At 49.5% G+C, this 18,257-nt stretch overlaps 1 protein-coding gene across 1 annotated transcript; it reads right to left on the reverse strand.

Moving 5' to 3' along the window:
* ARHGEF33 (Rho guanine nucleotide exchange factor (GEF) 33) lies at nucleotides 1-17,995 on the reverse strand. Its single transcript, XM_010082876.1, has 14 exons — nucleotides 17,969-17,995; nucleotides 16,890-17,054; nucleotides 15,197-15,318; nucleotides 14,167-14,309; nucleotides 12,762-12,821; nucleotides 11,316-11,531; nucleotides 10,559-10,688; nucleotides 9,218-9,350; nucleotides 8,311-8,394; nucleotides 7,334-7,417; nucleotides 6,401-6,549; nucleotides 5,161-5,319; nucleotides 1,867-2,620; nucleotides 1-146 (listed from the first exon to the last, which is right to left on the reverse strand). The coding sequence occupies exons 1-14, from the start codon at nucleotides 17,993-17,995 to the stop codon at nucleotides 9-11; spliced, it is 2,364 nt and encodes a 787-aa protein (XP_010081178.1). The 3' UTR covers nucleotides 1-8.
* Between the last annotated feature and the right edge of the window lie 262 nt (nucleotides 17,996-18,257).

Below are 18,257 nucleotides of genomic sequence, written 5' to 3' on the forward strand. Positions count from 1 at the left end.
GGGGCTGCTTATTTCTTTTTGAAGAGCTTGCGGAAGGAGCTCCGGAAACCCCCCTTGGGCTCGTGCCGTGGGTTGTGGTCGCTGAAGGATGTTTGCTCATTGTCATCCTTCTGGCAGAACCTGGTGTTGTCTTCTGCATGGAGCTCCTAAAAGGGAAAAAACAATTTAACCAGCATTTGCAACCTCACATCCTTGTCCCCTTGTCTCTTTCTCTGTGCTAGGAGGGGCTTGGTGGGTGAGGAGGTGCTGGCAAGGCTGGGAGACAAAAGGTCACTCTCGGACCTTGGCAGCACTTGTACCTCTGGAGAGAGCTTGTTGCTGGCTCTGAGGCTGAGGCAGTGCCAGAGGAGTGGAGGGATAAGTGTTGTTAGAGGGAACCTTTCTTGCTAAGCTTTTTGTTTAGGGGGAGCTGAGTGGCCCCTTTTGCCAATGAGGGAGCAAGCCAGCATGGGGAGCTGAAGGAGCTTCCCACCCTGTCCTTGCTCTTGAGCTCTGTTTACCCTTAGAGCAGGGAAGCTTCAGGCTTCTGGAGCTGATACGGTGTGAAAGTCTCTTCTGTTGGCTCTGCTGCTGCCTGGTTTTATATCTGTGTGGCAGAAGGCTTCATTAGCACGCACACCTTGTGGAAAATGTGCCACTGAAAGATCTCTTCCCCTTTCAGGAGAGTGCTGAGTTCCTCTCAGCAAGGCTCTGGACAAGCTCCTTTTGTCCAGTTCTGTCCACCACTGCCACGGTGGTCTCCTTTGCCCTGTGGGTGAGAATGTGTCCTACGGTTCTGGACTAGCTCTACACCTCGCCCTGCTGTGGGCCATAGCTCTATGCAGGTGAGTGCCAAAGAGCTCCCAGGCCTCTGCTTCTGGGAGGGCTGTGTCCCCATGGGTCTTCTCCCTCTGCCTCATCTTCCCTGCTCAGCCATCCACCACCTCCTTCACTCACTAGGCTTTTTTCTCTCTTTTGAGGTTTCCCTTGGTGCCTTTTCAGTCAGGCTGTTGGAACCTTCCTCCCACCATCATCTGCATCTACAGCCTCCTCTGCATCTTGCTTCCTTTTAACAGGAGGGTGTTTCTCCAGGCAGCACTGAGAGAACTATCTAAGCACCTCACAGCACACTTGGCCTCTTCCTCAGGAAGCATCAAGGGCATCTTTCCCCGTGAGTGTGGCAGCTCAAAGCTGACTCTGATCAGGAGCTTCAGCCTCCAGAAACCTTGTGTCTGCAAGACTTGGCATCCCTGAAGGTCTGGAGTGCCGCCTGCCATGACAGTGGTTGTCTGAGGGACACAATTGCTGGGCTCTGTTTTCACGCAGACTTCAGCACAGGTCTGTGATCCATGCAACAAACACAGGTGAAACGAAACCCATGTACCAGATCCTTGCTGGTGTAAGTGGGCTGAGTTTGGCTGAGTCATGCTGGTTTATGCTGGCTAAGGATCTGATACTAAACCATTGGTTTTCTTAACCCACCACTCCTCACAGCAGGTGGAAAGGCACCTTTTTAACTGGGTGCCACCCTATAGCACTAATTTCGAACAGCTTTGCACATAGTTAGTGACCCTGATCAGATGCAACATTTACTTGTGGGGGAGGCTTAGTGACAGCTAGAGACACATGAGAGGCTAGCTTGTCTCAAGGGTGTTCCAGCTGTCACTCAGCCCATACTTGAGGCACACAGGGAAGATGTGTGTGAAAAGGAGCTGTCTTGTCCCTCCCTTGGGCATGTACATGCAGATGAGGACTTTGAGTGCGTGGACTTGGAAGCTATTTTGGCATGTTCTGCCCTAACCGTATCTCAGATCTTATTCCAAAACTGCTTCTGCACCACCACGTGCCTTTTTTTCTTTTTTTCTCCTCCTATTTAAGCCTCCTTACTTCCAAAAAGCTCTGTTTTTCACCCGCTCCTCTCTGTGGGGGGAAGTAGCTCCTTTGGGAGCTTCGAGATGAGGCTGAGATCATGTGAGGCTGGACATTCCTCTCCTGCTTCTGCTGCAGCCGGCTCCCGCTGCTGCTCCGTGTGCTGTAGAGTCTGGTGCTCACACCCTCGGCGCTCCTCGGCAGCTCCTTCAAAGACCTGCTCAGCTGCTTGCCTTTGCTGTGGAACATCTCACGCTTGTAAGTACTGCTGCTTACAGGAGTGCAGCTCTTAGGCAATGGCTGTAAGGCGTGATCTGTCCTCTCCGGTTCTGATGTGAAGTTAACAGGCCTAAGGAAGCAAATGTCTAAGCTGGACTCGGACGAGGCTGGGGAACAATTCTCAAAGAGAGCGAGGTTTTGGAAGGCATCATCTTCATAGGGGCCTGGAAGGGTGAAAACCTCCCCAGGGTAGTCAAACTCTTCATAGCTTGGTGCAAAGTTCCGTGCATCCTGCAGCAGTTCCACAGAGGTCCTGATAGCTCTCTCGGTGTTACCCACCGCATCAGCTGGTGGTGCTTCATACTCCATTTCAGGAATGGATTGTAAGGGGCCTGTCAGAGCCTTGAGTTCCTGCTCTGTGAGCTGAGAGGATGCAAGGATGTTCTCTGGCCTCTCGTGTTTTCTACTTTCCATTTCCCAGTCAGGGGGCTTTACAGCCTGTATGTTCTCCATCACAGTTGGCTGGGGTTTCTTCATCTGGGGCATCAGATGCCTTAAAAATAAGAAACAAAACAAAAATGGAAGTGGAATACTAAAGGATGACCAAGAGACAGCATGACAAGTCCCTCTCCGCCCTTGCTACCCCAGCCACATTCTCTTGCTTTTAAGGCCAAAAGGTATTTTCATATCTTAGAGAGCAATAACAGAGTTGCCACTGATAGAAATTGTCTGGCTGGGTTAGCAGGAGCAAACTTGCAGGAGTAGAACTGCTTATCCAGTAGCTTTGGCTGACTTTTGTACTCTACACCATGGAATGAATAGAAACTGAGATGAGAAGCCAACTGCTTGATCTCTCTCCTGTTTGTCTGCATTTTGGATTTTTATGTTCCTTCTTTTTCTGTAATGCTTCCTGTGGTCTGATTGTCTTTTTAGGTGGACAAGGTTCCTCTCTTGGGTAAGATGACTCTGTCCCTAGAAGTGTGTCAGGAGTACTTGGAGGGCTCCTGCCTGCCGTGTGTTCCAGGTAAGTCAGCAGAGATTACAGCATTGGATGAGGTATTAGGTGCAGGGTGTGCACCTACACGGCCCTTAATGAACGCTAGTTAGGAAAGTCCCACTGCCATCTTCTGAAGACACAATGAATGGAGTGAGGGAACAGAAACCTTATGATGTTCAGGATGTGCAGAGCTCTGCATCTGGGGCAAGATAACCCCATGCATCAGACCGACCAGACTGGCAGATTTGGGATGAGCAGCAGCCCTGGTATAAACTTGGGACCAGTGTTGTTTAACATCTTTGTTGGTGACATGGACAGTGGGATGGAGTGCACCCTCAGCAAGTTTGCTGATGACACCAAGATGTGTGGTGTGGTGACACGCTGGAGGGAAGCGATGCCATCCAGAGGGACCTGGACAGGCTGGAGAGGTGGGCCCATGCCACCCCAGGCACAAATCCAGGCTGGGCGGAGAATGGATTGAGAACAGCCCTGAGGAGAAGGACTTGGGAGTGTCAGTAGATGAGAAGCTCAGCATGAGCCAGCAATGTGCACTTGCAGGCCAGAAACCAACTGTGTCCTGGGCTGCATCAAAATAAGGGTGACCAGCGGGTCGAGGGAGGGGATTCTCCCCCTCTGCTCTCTTGAGACCCTACCCGGAGTACTGCATCCAGCTGTGGAGTCCTCAGCACAGGAAGGACATGGACCTGTTGGAGCGGATCCAGAGGAGGCCATGAAGATGGTCAGAGGGCTGGAGCACCTCCTGGAGGAGGACAGGCTGAAAGAGTTGGGGGTGTTCAGCCTGGAGAAGAGAAGGCTCCGGGGAGACCTTATAGCAGCCTTCCAGTGCTGAAAGGGGGCTACAGGAGAGATGGGGAGGGACTCTTTATCAGGGAGTGTAGTGACAGGACGAGGGGTAACATCTTCAAGCTGAAAGAGGGCAGATATAAATCGGATATTAGGAGGAAGTTTTTTCACTGTGACAGTGGTGGGGCAGTGACCCAGGTTGCCCAGGGAAGTTGTGGGTGTCCCATCCCTGGAGGGGTTCAAGGCCAGGCTGGATGAGGCTTTGAGCAACCTGGGCTAGTGGGAGGTGTCCCTGCCCATGGTAGGGGGGGGAACTGGATGGTCTTTAAGGTCTCTTCCAACCCAAACCATTCTGGGATTCTGTGACTATAGCCAATGGCAGGGTAAAGATGAGACACGGCAGACAACGCAAATCCTGAGCTATATTAGGAGCTGCATGGCCAGCCAAACCTGGGGAGTTATTTTCCTCCCTTCTGTTCAGTGCAGATGAGGCCCCACCTGGACCCATGCTGGGCCCTCAGTTCAGGGAGAATGTGGGGAAACTGGGGGGGCCACCAGCTGAGGCACCTGGAGCATCATGTCAGTGAGGGGAGAGAGATTGGCTTGGGTAGTCTGGTGAGAAGAAGGCTAGGGATTGATCTAGTTACACTGCTACTTGAAGGGGACTCTGATGAAGCCTGACTCTTCTTGTTAGTGTCAGATGATGTATGGAAGCACAACAGCCACAAATTGCTGATGTAAGAAAAAAGACAAGTCTAGTGTGTGCTGCTTTGATCATCATCTCAGCTGGCACCTGTTAGTATACTAGAAATGGCCAGAGATTGCCAGCTGCTACCAGTAGCCCTGTCTTTCTTGAATTAGTCTTGTGTCTCTTTGAACCCGTTTTTATTTGCATATTGTGATAGAGAGTTCCATTATTGAATGATGTGCTGTGTGGAAAAGTACTTTTTTTTGATAGTCTGTGACCTTGGTCGTATTCCTGGCTCTTGTGTTGTTGACAGTGAATAATGCGGAGTGTTCCTATACACATCGCTGCCTGGTCTTCGTGGTACAAAGTTAAGACAGCTAGCAAGAGCATTGACAGCCCTGGGTAGAGCCCTGAAATGTTTTCTGCTTGTAAGCCACATGGTAGTGGATAGCAGGCAGGAGCCAGCCCTACATCTCTCTGTGCGGACACAGGAAGTAGTCTTGGAAATGACAGTTTGTAGCTGCCTAGTGTCACTGGCATAGTATGGGTGAGGGGAGAGTTTTCAGCCTAGTTTGAAACCCTTCTACTAGGACAATAGGCTTACGGGGTTGTCGTGCCAGAGGAAGGTGCTGGTGGGAATGGCTGTATTGTCTCTTCAGAGTGGATCCCACTGTCCCGGATAGATGTCGCACTAGGTGTTGGAGAAACATCTTGGCTCGTACACTGGGAGGAGAGACCTTTGTACAGCTTCACCAGGGATGACCTGAGGGAGAAGAAATCCATCGTTGTGCTGAGAAATAAGGCAGGGAATGAGCACGAGCATGTAGAATCACAGAAAACAGGTCCGGAAGGGACCTTAATATTCCCATTCACCTCTTCCCGCCCCAAGGAAGGGCCTGTTCCACCTTGTCTGTCCCAGTCAGCAGGGCATCCTGTTTTCTGTCCTGTTCTTAATGCCTCTCCCAATAGCAGTCCCTCCCCAGCAGTCTGCTGCAGCCCTTTACCACCCTCCTGATTTGGAAACTTCATTTGAAGTTTGATCTTGTCCTACTCTGACAGTGAATCATCACAGGGAGCAAAGGCAACCAGATTTTGATTTTAGTAAAAAAAGATTTCAAGGAACTCTTTGAACCACAACTTGAGAATCTACATTCAGGGTCTTTTCTATCACAGTTCATCTCAAGCAGTTTATGGGAGGCCTTTGTTTCTCCCACCCCACTCCTCCGGTAAAACGAGATCATAGAGTCATTAAGGTTGGAAAAGACCTCAAGGATCATCAAGTCCAGCCATCAACCCAACACCACCTAACTCCCACTAACCCATGTCCCCAAGCACCACATCTACACGTTTCTTGACCCCCTCCAGGGATGGTGACTCCACCACTGCCCTGGGCAGCCTGTTCCAATGCCTCATCACTCTTTCTGAGAAAGATCACACTGTTCTTTCTCAATCTTAGCCTATGGGGGCTTTAGGCATCAGTCTTGGCATTCACCAGGGCCCCGAGCTGACAAAGCAGCTAAGCCCCCATGTATTCTCCCACTGAGGAGTGCCTTTGCCATCAGCTTAAGGAATCAAATGTTTCCATGAAACACATGGTTGCTGTGGTTCGAAAGATTAAACTGATTTTCCTTTCAGAGTTAGACAGAAGGACGTACCCCAAATCTGACCTCAGTTTGGAGAACACTAGTGTGTGTTCTCCAGCATTCACATGTAAAGGACTTTGTTTTATTTCAACAGAGCAACGTACCTGTTCAACTTGCCTGGACCTAAATCCCCTGTTTCCAGGCTTCCCCCACACCTCCCTTTCCCTGGTGATAAAGAGAACAAGCTGATGTTGTGCTTACTTCTTCAGCTTTTTCCTTTTCTGTATGAGCAGGTCTTCGTTGCATTGGAAGAGGAGGCTATAGTGTGAGATGAAAACCCGGAGGCGCTGCACACACACCAGCAGCAGGTAATAGTCAGGATGCTCTTGCTCCGTGAACTTCAGGACATTCTGGGGCACAGAGGAGAGCAGGCCATTTGGAGGGTGTCCTAACCCTTTCCGGGAGAAGGTGCTATTGGAACCATGGATTAGTGCTCTGGAGTGCCCATGGCGCTGCGCTGTGGGAGCTCTTCTAGGCAGCACCATTTCTGAGGGACTTGTACAGGGCCTGCCTCCTAGCACTCCAGTGCAAATACAGAAGTAACCACTGTAAATGTAATCGTGGGATGTGTGGGTGATGCATTGGTATCATTTAGCATTGGATAAATAAACCAATCTCTTGTTTTTATAGGGCTTGCTTTCTGTGTCATTTGCCTTGTCTGAAATGTTTTAGCATAATTCAGATAACCCTTCTATGAACCAGAACTGTGTAGGAGAGGTTGTTGGGCCCTAGGAGCCGCTAGCCGTCTCAGTCTCTCAGCTAACAGGCATGTGGACCCCATAGCAAAGAGGCCAGCTCTGTTACGGAAGTTAGGTTGGAGCTCACAGGAGATGTGCCCCATCTCTGGCCTCCTGTTCTCCCAGAGCACTAGGCAGCAGAACTTTTGTCTTCCCAGGGGACAAAAGTTGGTTCTCTCAGGCCAAATTGAGAAACTGGCAAATAGAAGCAAGCTTAAGGTGAAAATGATGAAAATTAAGCCATTCTCCACTGGCATTCCCTTTCAGAGGTTTTCTCCAGAGAGCCTGCTGGGTTAGCCAGAAGCCCTGTACCTGTGCAGGCCTGAATACCAGCTCTGAGTTAAGTCCCGTGTTGTGATAAGAGTTCAACAAGACAGTTTCCGTCTTGGGGCCCTACCTGTAGATGAATAAGATATTCAGGGATTCGCTGGACTATATGGAAGAACAGAATGTAGAGATCAGACTTGATTTCTTCTTCTACCTGAAACAGAGAAAGCAACGTCAGAGTCTGTCCCACTCATAAAAGGTGTCTGCTTCCAAATGGTTTGGAGGTGTAGTGAGTAGTTATGCTGTAAGTAGTTATAACAGTTCCCAGGAGCACGCCAGTCAAGCGGCAGTTGTTTGTGACAATACACCAGTCTCCTTCTGGCTTCGGGAAGGGATATTTGCATCTCCTTCCACCAGCAGTGCTAGTCCTAAGGGTGAAATTCTATAGGTTGGGGATTATCTGTGAGGGACACTCAGCCTAGTTAAGTAGGGGTGTTTGTTTAAAGTTCACGTTTCATTGAAACCCCAGGTACATGCTATGGTTCGGAATGAAGTTCTCAGTTTAGGCCCAAATGAACTGAACAAAATGAGATTGACTTCTAAATTACTATGTCTTCGAAGTGAGCTAGTGTGGTTTAGTTGTTGCACTTTAAAACTACCTGTATTTTTAACTTTCCTAGTTTAAACCAAGAATGAAGGGTGTGAGACCAGTTACCCAAAGTTGAACAGTAGAGACTGTTTTCTCCCTAAAGGACTTACAGCCTCACTCTTGGTCTCCCTGTTCGGATGAGTCCTCCATTTTCCAGGAGACACCACTGGGCTAGGACAGCTCTGGATAGCATGCGCACAGGCAGGCTTTCTCGGAGGTTTGATCTGAGACAGTATTTGATGTCACAGCAGAAATATAACTTTGGTTACACACAGTGATGAAAACATTAAAGCTGCCTTTTGTAGATGTGTGTCAGCCATGGAAATGTTCGGGAAACTGGCATTTGGTAACAGAACAAGTGGATTGGCAGCACAGTCCTATCGTGGGCAGGCATAACAGGAAGAGATCCAGGCTTGCGTGTTGCCATGATGTGTCTGTGAAGCAGGCAGGAACCTTACCTCCTTCAGGATCACCACGTGGATCAGAGAGATGCATTCTGGCAGGTCCCTCAGGTAAGCAACATAGTAGTCCAGAAAATTATTCTTATAAAAGGAAAAAAAAGAAGAGAACAAAGAAACTTGAGAGATTTTTTTGGTCATAGAGCCAGCCAGAAAGAGAAACTGTTGATTCCCCACCATCACTCCTGGGCTCATTAGTGCAGCAGAGCTGCTCACCCGTGTGAAGCTTTCAGGGACTTCTCAAGAAAGGCTGTTTAATAAAATGTGTTCAGCTGTTGAGCACAGTGTGTAAAGCTTTATAGCAGATGGGAGGGGTAGAGAGGCTGGGGAGGAAGAAGCCTTTCTTATTTAAGACTCTTAAAATGTATAAAGCATCGGATGAGTTTTTCCACATCCTTCCAGGAGAGGTCCCACTGCTCGCCAGGGTTTGGGCAGACCTTCACCCTGAGAAGGAGGTGCTGTTTTACTTGGGGCTACAAGCCATATAGGATAAGGGGCCTGCCCACCCTCTTGTCATAACTCTGAGCAAAGTGTGTTGTGGAAGAGGAGCATAAGAAACATGCTCTTTTCACACCCTTAACTGTGAATACAGACATCCAAGCTGCCAAGGCTCATGTGCAGCTTCTCCAACCAAGTCTAGATCTTGTGCGTTTATTTTAGGCCTGTGCTCTGTGGCTTCATGTCCGCAGATGAGTCTGGCGTGTGGGCTCTGTGACCAGCCAAGTACTACAACAAAGGGGCTACCATGCACTGGGACTCTGCTGAAAGGAGGCTGGCTGAAAGGCCTTACCCTATCCACAGCTTCCCAGCACAGCCCCTCTGCTGCAAGGTATCTTGGACCACCTGTGGGCCATGAGCACAACGCCATGAATCACAGCAGGAGAGTCCAGAGAGGACTGTAGCATACCTCATCATTTGTTAACTTCAGGAAGATGTCTCCTAGGATCCCTTGTCGTGGCCAGCTCAGGACTCTCTCCTGCAGAGCATGAAGTAAATCGACGTGCTGCTGGACCAGGTGCCGCAAAGAGTTGGGGAAGAAACTGAAGAGAGATTATATCAGGCTGGTAACACAGAGGAGGATCTCAGCCCTAAGCATGTACTGCTGAAATGTGCATTCATAGGTTGTCAGCACAGGCTTACTTTCAACACAGGTGTTATTAACTACTTTTATTGGAATCCTGGCTGCACCAGGAGACCCTGTTTCGGCTGCCAAGTACATGCACGTACCCTCTCCAGTAGGGTATTATTACAATGTTTTGAAGGTTTCTTAGGCTGACTCTCCAGTAGGTTGTGTAGATGACTAGAATTTGCAGAGCTAAAAAGCCAAAGGCAATGCTGCTGTGGCTGGTGAAGCAGGGCCACGGTCCTGAGCCATCCCAGAGTGCTCAGAGAAGAATTCCCCAGCTTTGTATGTTGTCTCGTTTGTCAGGCCCTTTAACCAGCCAACCCTTTGATGCAGAGCTAGTCAAAATGTGCTAGTACCTGTCTGTCATTTCATGCTGATTTCATCCAGAATCAGAATGAAGATGTCAAATATCGAAATCTTTTGCTAGACGGAAAAATTCCAGGGAAAACGAGTAAAAATAAAAGTTCACTTTGGACTATCATGCTCCAGTTTCAACTGTGTGTCTCATGTAACTGTTGAAATGAGTCCACACCAACCCATGTCCCACAGTGAACTTCTGTCAAATGACTGCTTGGATGTGGGACACCTAGGGACAGTGGAAAGAGCCAAAAAAAGAGAGAAGCTAGCAATCACTGGGCTCCCCAAATATGCTTAGGGGCTGGGAACTCTCAGACCAAAGCTGAGTGAATGGGGAGAGCTGTAGGAGCTATCCCATCCTGGGAACTAAGACAGCTGCCCCAGGGGATGGCCTTTGCAAGGAGCTGGGTTTAACTGCTAAGCTGGGTCAGTCCCACTGCTCTTCTATCTGTGTGTAAGTACATGTGTATCAGTAGATATCAATACCTGATGGCAGACGCTAGCCAGGGGCTTACGCCCACAGCAGCTGCTAGAGTCAGAGCTGTGGACGGGGAGAAGCAGGCAGTGACTGCACAAAACTTTCTTCCCTCCCAGGTGGAAGTCGTGCAAAAGAATAGGAGAGTGATGGGACTCAGAAGGAGACTGAAATGAAGTAGCAGTGAAACGGTTTGGGATGCAAGGTGGACAAGGTGCAAGGACAGGTGGGAAAGTCTTTAATCAACTGAAGAAAACTCCCCAAAAGAGAGAGCACACTAAATCAAATACCTTCTCTCTTTGGTGCTCCTTTTCACATCTGGCCCTTGCAAGGTGGCCTTGATCTTCAGGATTAGGGAAAGGTTGATGACATACTTCCTTTCTGACTCCAGCAGCTCCAAAGCGATGTTCTGCCTTTTGGCTTCCAGAAGATAATGGTTAAGTTTAAAAATAAGGAAATGCTGACCTCAAGGACAGCCTTATGTTAACCTGGTGATCTGACGTTAAATCGTGAAAGAGAAACTGCTGAAAAGTTACACCAATGTCTTGTCTTTTTGTAGCTACTTTCCCCAAAATACAAACTTCTAAGCTGGTGCCACAGCATGCCCCAGACGTGACTGAAGACACAGTTTGCTAAGAAAGCTCCAAAGCAAATCTGTTCTTCCCAGTGAATAGCATTTTTTTCCTAAGAATAATAAACTATCTAAGGTGAAACAACTCATAACCAGGGATTCACATCCAGTTTCCTGCAGAATGCGAAGTTGTATTTTTCACCTGCTTAAGCAACTATCCCAGTCCCATCAGTACTCTGAACTTGCCAGGTCTTGGAAAGGAGAATGGCTGTGCTTGGTGCAGAGCAATTCTGTCAGTGGCACAGACCAACAAATACAAAAGCCAGAAGTCTTGGAGACTGAGGCTCTGATACATTCCCTCCTAGCAGGAGAAACTAGCTAGTGTGTCTCCCTCTGAGAAGCTGATGACCGACTAGCTCACGCCAGATGTGAATGCAGTTTTGAGCCTGTAGCCAGAGTTTCCACTCTGTCCTTACCAGCCAAAGAGGGTTCACATATAATGTTGTCTGATGAGCTGTATCTGCTTTGGCCCAAGTCTTTCCCTCTCTCTGGTTGCTCTTTGGAAAAGTATTCATCTCCCCAGTCCTTGGTGTCTTTGGGCTGCTTCCACACTGTGGATGGCAAATGCACTTTCGACTGCCCCTCTGTTGTCAAGGAAGGCTTGAGGCTGTCCTCTGTCTCTATGGTTGCTCCTGCAATGACAAACAGCTGTATGGATCTTGTCGTCTCAGTTGACAGTTTATGCTACAGCAGGCAGTTAACCTGCATTATCGTCCGTTTGAAGTACTGGGAGGAGAGTTTGAAGCATTTGAAGCATTATCTTTGCTTCACAAGGGCTGTAGCCTTGTAGCGTTAATTTAGAAACAAAAGTGCAGTTGGCAAATACTTTGCCAGAACAAGATTTACACTCCTCCAGAATTGATTTTCAGGCCAAATAAGGTCTAAAATTAGACACGTTAGAAAAGAAAAAACATATATTCCAAGTATGCACTTGGAATAAGTGCAACAAGTGCAACAAGGTTGCACTTCAGGGTGTTGGGACACTTCAGGACTTGGTAATATCACACTTATTGGCAGGTATTGTAGAAAAAAGTATTATTATAATTTGGATTTAAATGCCATTCTCAATGGATGTAAACCGTCATGGCTCTTAAAATTTTGTTAGTGTGATATGACTATACAGCAGCAGCAGGACTGGTAGTCTGAGGCTATGGGGAGGGTGCAGGTGCGCTAGAGCCATGGGGCTGGAATTGTTTAATGGAAATACTTTTAATTTGGGTTGCAGTGAACCTTTTTCCATAGCTTTTGTTCTCTCTTTTTTTTCAAGTGGATTCAAGCAAAAGAGCCATCTAGAATAGGGAGTGCTTCTAGTGAACAGTGCAAACATCTGATGGTTGTTCTCATGTGTCCTTTTTCTGGCCAAGATCCTTAGTATACCCTTACTTCTGACCAATTGGTTTTTTTTTTTTTTTTTTTGCCAGAAAAACTCCTCTGTTACTATTTGGATATGTCTACAAGCAATCTGGAAGCCGGTGGGTGAATAAACAGCTCCCCAGTTCTACTGGTGTATAGTCACTGAAAAGACTATCTCTTCCCAAGTGGCAAAATGGTGCTGTCGTTGTCAGTAAGCCTCAATTCTTCCTTTCTGCAAGGACACCTAGAACTTGCAAAAGCAGCAGCAGAAAGGCTTTCCCTGCCAAATATTAATCCTTTGTGTTGTCTGTCAGGTATTTGTCACTTCAGGGGTGCAGGTTTGCCCTCATTTTGCCTTCATACTGCAGGTATGAAAATGGAGGTACATGACAAAGTGAAAGACATTCCTGTGACATGCATTCCCTGAAAGCTTTTCCTCAGTGCAGTTAAGCAAGCACTCTAACTGCATCATTGCCCTACTGTTTTTTGACAACTCGATGTTTTCCTACCTGGACCTGCGATGACTTTCACACTTCCTTCTCCCATTGGGATGATCCTGGTGTCAGACACTGTTGAAGAGCAAAGGGAAACTTTACAAGAGAAAACAGCTGTAGAGCAGGCTTCCTCCTGCCAAGCCCAGTCAGTATGGTTAGATCCTCCAGCCTTTCACACTTTTCCTATGGAAACTCCCCTGTTAGATCCTCCACTAAGGAGGACCTTTACTCTTGTGGCTCTTGTTGCAGTCTTTGTTTCAGTAGCACCTGCGGGCAGAGTAACGCGGAGGTCCCTGCTGTGCTTGGTGCTGTGTGACAGCAGAGGACTGTGAGCAGTCTTGGCTTGTCCTAGCGCAGAAGGTGCAGAGCAAGAGGATGGAGGCCTGACAGAGACACGGCTGACATTTTGGTTGGAAAGGAGCTTATTGAATGGGAGAGGAGTGAGATGACTGGGAACAAGGGGGCAAGTGGGATGTGAGGGAGAGGGCTGACACACCATTCAGAGTAGGGCAGAGGGGGGCCGTGACTGGCTGGATTCTGAGCAGAACAGAATAGAAAACAGGACATGGTTTTCATCCAATCTCTGCCTTTGTTGACATTTTAAATGTAGATGTTTCTAGTGTCTTCCTGTCTGAGCAGTGAGAGAGTGCTAGATCAGTTTAGACCTCCAAAGTTAATTATAGAAAAAAAGACTCTGGTCCACCACCTTTGGTTCCAGCCCTCTCGGTTGCTTGGTAGTTGACAGTTTTCCTGGGCAAGATGTAACCCCAACACCACTGGTTAGCAGCTCCTGCAGCTACCAAGGGGCAGTGATTCTCCTCGCAGTGCGAATATGCAAGGAGCAGGCACACCAGTGGCCTGATGTGTATGTGTACCAGCTCCCATTTTCCCTTGTCAAATCAACCACTTGTATGGCCCCCTTCATGTCACCAGGTGTTCTCTGTTAGCCCTGTCCCTGTGATCCTCCTTTCTGTGCCCTGCTCCCTTACACAGAAACAAATCCACAGGTTGTAGTATTTTTCTTAGGGCCTCCTGCTTGGCTCTGTGTCTGTGCCACTGGCGTTACAGGGAAGAAGCTCCAGACTGTTTCCCTTTCTTTGGAGGAGGCTTTTGGGAGAGTGTTCACAGAGCAGCATCTCCTGAATCCGGGCCAGCAGCGAGGCTGCTATCCTGAGACACTGCCGAGACAGGTGCACAGACCCAGGAGCAGTGCTGCTGGGGCGAGCAGAATGCCCTCCCTCTCTTTTTGTGCTGCTGGTACCTAAGGAAAACCTGGTGTCCTCTTACCCTAGTGGTTTGTTTTGTTGTTTTTTGGGTTTTGTTTTTTGGGGTTTTGGGTTTGGGTTTTTTTTTTGTGTTTTTGCCCCCCCCCCCCCCCCGCCCTGAGGAAGGCACTGCATTTGCTTACTCTATTTCCTACCTTTTTCGTAAGTCACATTGTGTAAGAGACTTGTAAAATCTTCATTGATCAGCACAGGTTCTGGGAGGTTGATGGATCGAAATGGGCTACCCTGGAGAGGCGTAGGCACTGTCTGTGACCCATGATCATCTTTCTGTGTTCTTCTGTACAAATACAAAGAATGAGACAATTGTAAAGTACGAGTGCTAGAGGTGAAGCTCCTAAAACGGCAGTTGTGGCAGACACCAGTGTAAATAAGCATAGTCAGAAGTAGGACAGCTCGAGCAGAGACCAGGAAAAGAGTTGGTTTCGATGGAGTTGGCTTTGATGCAGTTAATGAACAATGTTCTGGAAGTAACTTCTGCTGGCTGTAGAAGGTTATTTCAGATCTGTTATTTTGCAGATCATATTTCATCTCATTAAATGGCTTAATTAGCTAAGGGGCTAGCCTAGATTTGCAAAGTGTTTGCATCAAGGCAGCTGTACACCCATCATCAAAGTTCCCTTTTCAGAAGGAAGCTAATCAGGGCCAAGGTGGATGAGCTGTCTGCTTCATCATAGCAACAGGGTGGCCCAGCAGTGTGCAAACGTGCTCCTGCCTGACCCTGCTCAGAGAAGAAAAGGCTGGTGACAGGAAAGCAGAGCGTGAGTGCACCATCAGGAGCCTGCTGAGTCCTGCACGCTTGGAAGGGGAAACTGCTGTGCTATTGTCAGGATGGGGGTGGCTCAGCAATAGCTTGCAATGGTGAAGGCTCCTGACTTGCAACGATATTCCTGCTCCAGCGTGTCTCTAGCAGGTCCGTGTTGTTTCACCAGGCCCTGGTTTCCCTGAGAGCTGCTGGGGCTGTTCTGCTGTTGGAATCCCAGTGAGGTGTTGGTGTTTTTCTGCTGTGTTTGCCCTGTGCCCTATGTGTCTAAAAGCCTGGGGTGAACTGGAGGCTAGAGCTTCCAGTAATTATCAGGGTTGATACACATGTCCAGAGAGAAAATGATCGAGAAATTAACAAAGCAAACACCACTGCTTCGGGAGCCCTGGAGTTCAGGCCCTTACTTGGCTTTCATCTTCCGTGATTCCCGACGCTTCTCTTGCTGCAGCTGCTCAATTTTCTGCTGCATTTCCTCCTGCTTGGCACTGATTTCTTCAATCATTGACTTTGCATTGCTCAGCTCCTCCTGAGAAACAAGCAAAAGCGCAGCGTTGCCAGGGTGCCCGTCAGCCTTGCACAGCACACCTTTGAACGCTGGCTGGCATGCGCTAGAGACGGTTCGGGGTGCTGCGGAGGGTGGCTCTGTGATTAGACACTCTGCAAGCCCAGTGTGTGTCCTACATGTCATGCACAGCATGGCAGTCCATAACCACGGGCAGCTGCCTCCAGCCAGCGTGATGCCACGTGGTTAAGGCACTGGTGGGAAATGGAGAGACAGGGCTTCATTCACCACCAGCTGAAAGCACTGGGAGGACTTCTGCCTTTCATGGCATTTGGAGGGGGGCCTGAGGAAGCACATTTCCCTCTGCAGTTCTGGTTCAAATCCCAGTGTGATCACTCACACGGATATCTTTTGCCAGTCAGGCCTTGGAGCTGCCTTTTCAGTCTGGTTTCCTAAGGACATGAGGCCCTCTGCAACTTCCTTGGCAGCGTGTCCTCCCTCAGCAACCCCCAACCAAGCCTCACACGGATGGAGAGCTCTCTGATCCATGAGGTTCCTGCAGATTTCATCAATGTGAGCAGCAGGATGGAGGAGAGAGACTCAAGAGTTTCTTGTAAATCGAAGGACAGGGATTTTCCCCAAGCACAGAGGTGGCTTCGCTGGGAGCTCAACATTTGGACTGTCAACATGGGCATGAGGCAGAGGGAGAGAAGCCTTTGCCCCTCCTGTTGCTTGCATAATTCCTTGTATCTAGATTTTAAAACCCCTTTTTCCCCCCATAACAATGTCCTGGATAACCCTGCCTCTGGTTGCTTTGAGACCTCTGCCATGTGCCCTTACACTTCTTGTTGTCTCCCTTGCTCATCGGGGGCCATGGGGCTCCTTTTGCCCAGCGCCATCCATCTCTTCCTCTCACGGGGTCGGTAACGGGCTTTTCTGGTAATCAGCCCTCTTTAACTTCACCAGGTATTACTGACTCGGCAAAACCCCCTAGGGAGAATTTACCATAACACAATAAAACAGTTCCTCCGCCTGCCTCCTCGCAGGCAGTCACCCGGTTTCTGCATGGAGGCACTGCCTGGTTTAAAGTGCACATCAAGCCTTGTGCTGGGCTCTCTCTCCAATCCTGTCTCTTTATCCTCTTGGGCCGGATCAAACCAGGCAGCACTTCCTCCCAGTCATCTGGGAACGCAGCTTCAGAAGGCTTTAGGGTTTTGTGTTCACTCCCTGTTCCCCAGTGGCTTTGGTTCCTGCAGGAGATGCAGGGGGCTTGACGCAGGGAGAGGTGCGGCACGGTGGCCCAGCGGCAGCCCGTGAACAGGCACATGCAGCCTGGAGCAGGGGTTCCCCGTGTCCAGGGTGGCTGGCAGCCCTGCCTCGTGGCCCGTCAAGAAGGCTGAACAGGCCAAGGCATGGGTTATGTTTGGGTTGGAGGAGTCACCAAGCCAAAGGAGGTGCACCAGATACATCTGAAACAATTACCAGCTCCTTGTCTTTGCACGTAGGAAGGACTGATGGAGGCAGGGGACTGCTGCCCCGTGCCACTTGAGCTAATGTGGCAGATATGAACACACCCCCGCAGGTCACACTCCTACCTTGAACGTGTTGAGGGAATTCTTCATCTCTGCCACTTTCTCTTCCATGGCACAGCGGCAGCTTTTGACCTTCTCCTCCAGAGCGTACTCGCCATGCTGGATTCGTGACAGCTCCTGCATCGCTTCTGTAAAACCCGCCTTCAACTCGGAGGCTAATGCCTGCAACTAGAGGAACCACAGACACAGTGGGTTCGCTCCCTCCTCCCCGATGCGGGTGGCTCTGTCCCCAAGGGTCACCCATGGTTCAGAGTGGCATGGAGGCTGGGTGTAACCCATCCTGTAAAGTGCTGTCCTCTTTCTTCCCCTGTCATGGCTAGGAGATGTGGGAGGAGGTCTGGCCCCCGCCACAGCCTCATTACAGGGCATTTGTCCTGGGCAGTCAGTGTGCCCCTTTTTAGACTCAAAAGTTTTTCCAGACTCCCTGGCAGTTTGCAGCCTGTCAGTCTGTAGAAGGAGAGGACAGCCCAAAACATGCCAAGAAGGTCTGCAATAACAGCAGCCAGATTATCAATCCCCAGAGCAATTGAGCAATCAAGAACATGTCTGGTTTTGAGCAAGTCCTCCTCCCCAACACGCTTGTGGGGCTGGCGCTCTCCCCAAACAGCTCTAAGACCTCCTGGCTTTCCAAGGGCTGTGGAGAAGCTCTGTCCTTGGTCAGTGGGCCCTTTCCAGGGAAGAAGGCAGCTCTTTAACTCGTGATGGGGAGGGAGCAGGAGGATTTCCCCTGGCATACAGCGGCATGTGCCCGCTCTCCCTGTTTTCTTTCTCTAGAGGCCCTAGTGCTGCTGGAAGAGCTCCCAACCTCAGCTGGAGGCAGCCGGTTGATAGCTGGGCGAAGCAGGAGACGGACTGGAGCGAGCCAGGCTGGCAGAGCAAGCAGACAAGGAAGGTGTGGAGGTGGGCAGGGAGGGGAGGCAGGTGGCTTGCAGTGGGCTAAGCAGGGACACCCTCTTCAGGGGCAGCTGGGGCTGGCAACCCTGAACTCTGCCCCCGCTGCTATGAGCACGGCGCTCATTCTGCCTGCACAAAGCCCACGGCGAGTTTGCAGCCCAAGGCACTTCAGTACCCGTGGTTTTTACCTTTACAACAGAAATTCGGCCTAACATCGGTTATAAACTGAGTCCAAAACTGGAGCACTGATGGTAAGAGGACAGCCACCCCGGGGAACTCAGGCGCTTGAGTCCTGTAAATGGAGCAGAGATGGCTTCCGATACCTCGGGGCAATGGCATGCACCATCTTTCTCTGATCAAAACTGGCAGCATATTTCCAGAGGACTTCTGCCTGACATCCCCACTCTTACCCCAGGGCTTACCCAACAGTCCCCAGTCTGCTCTGGCTGGACACATGTTCCCAGAGCTACCTGGATA

This window comes from Pterocles gutturalis, unplaced genomic scaffold (genome assembly GCF_000699245.1).
Source record: "Pterocles gutturalis isolate BGI_N339 unplaced genomic scaffold, ASM69924v1 scaffold6675, whole genome shotgun sequence".
Classification (NCBI taxonomy): Eukaryota; Metazoa; Chordata; class Aves; order Pterocliformes; family Pteroclidae; genus Pterocles; species Pterocles gutturalis.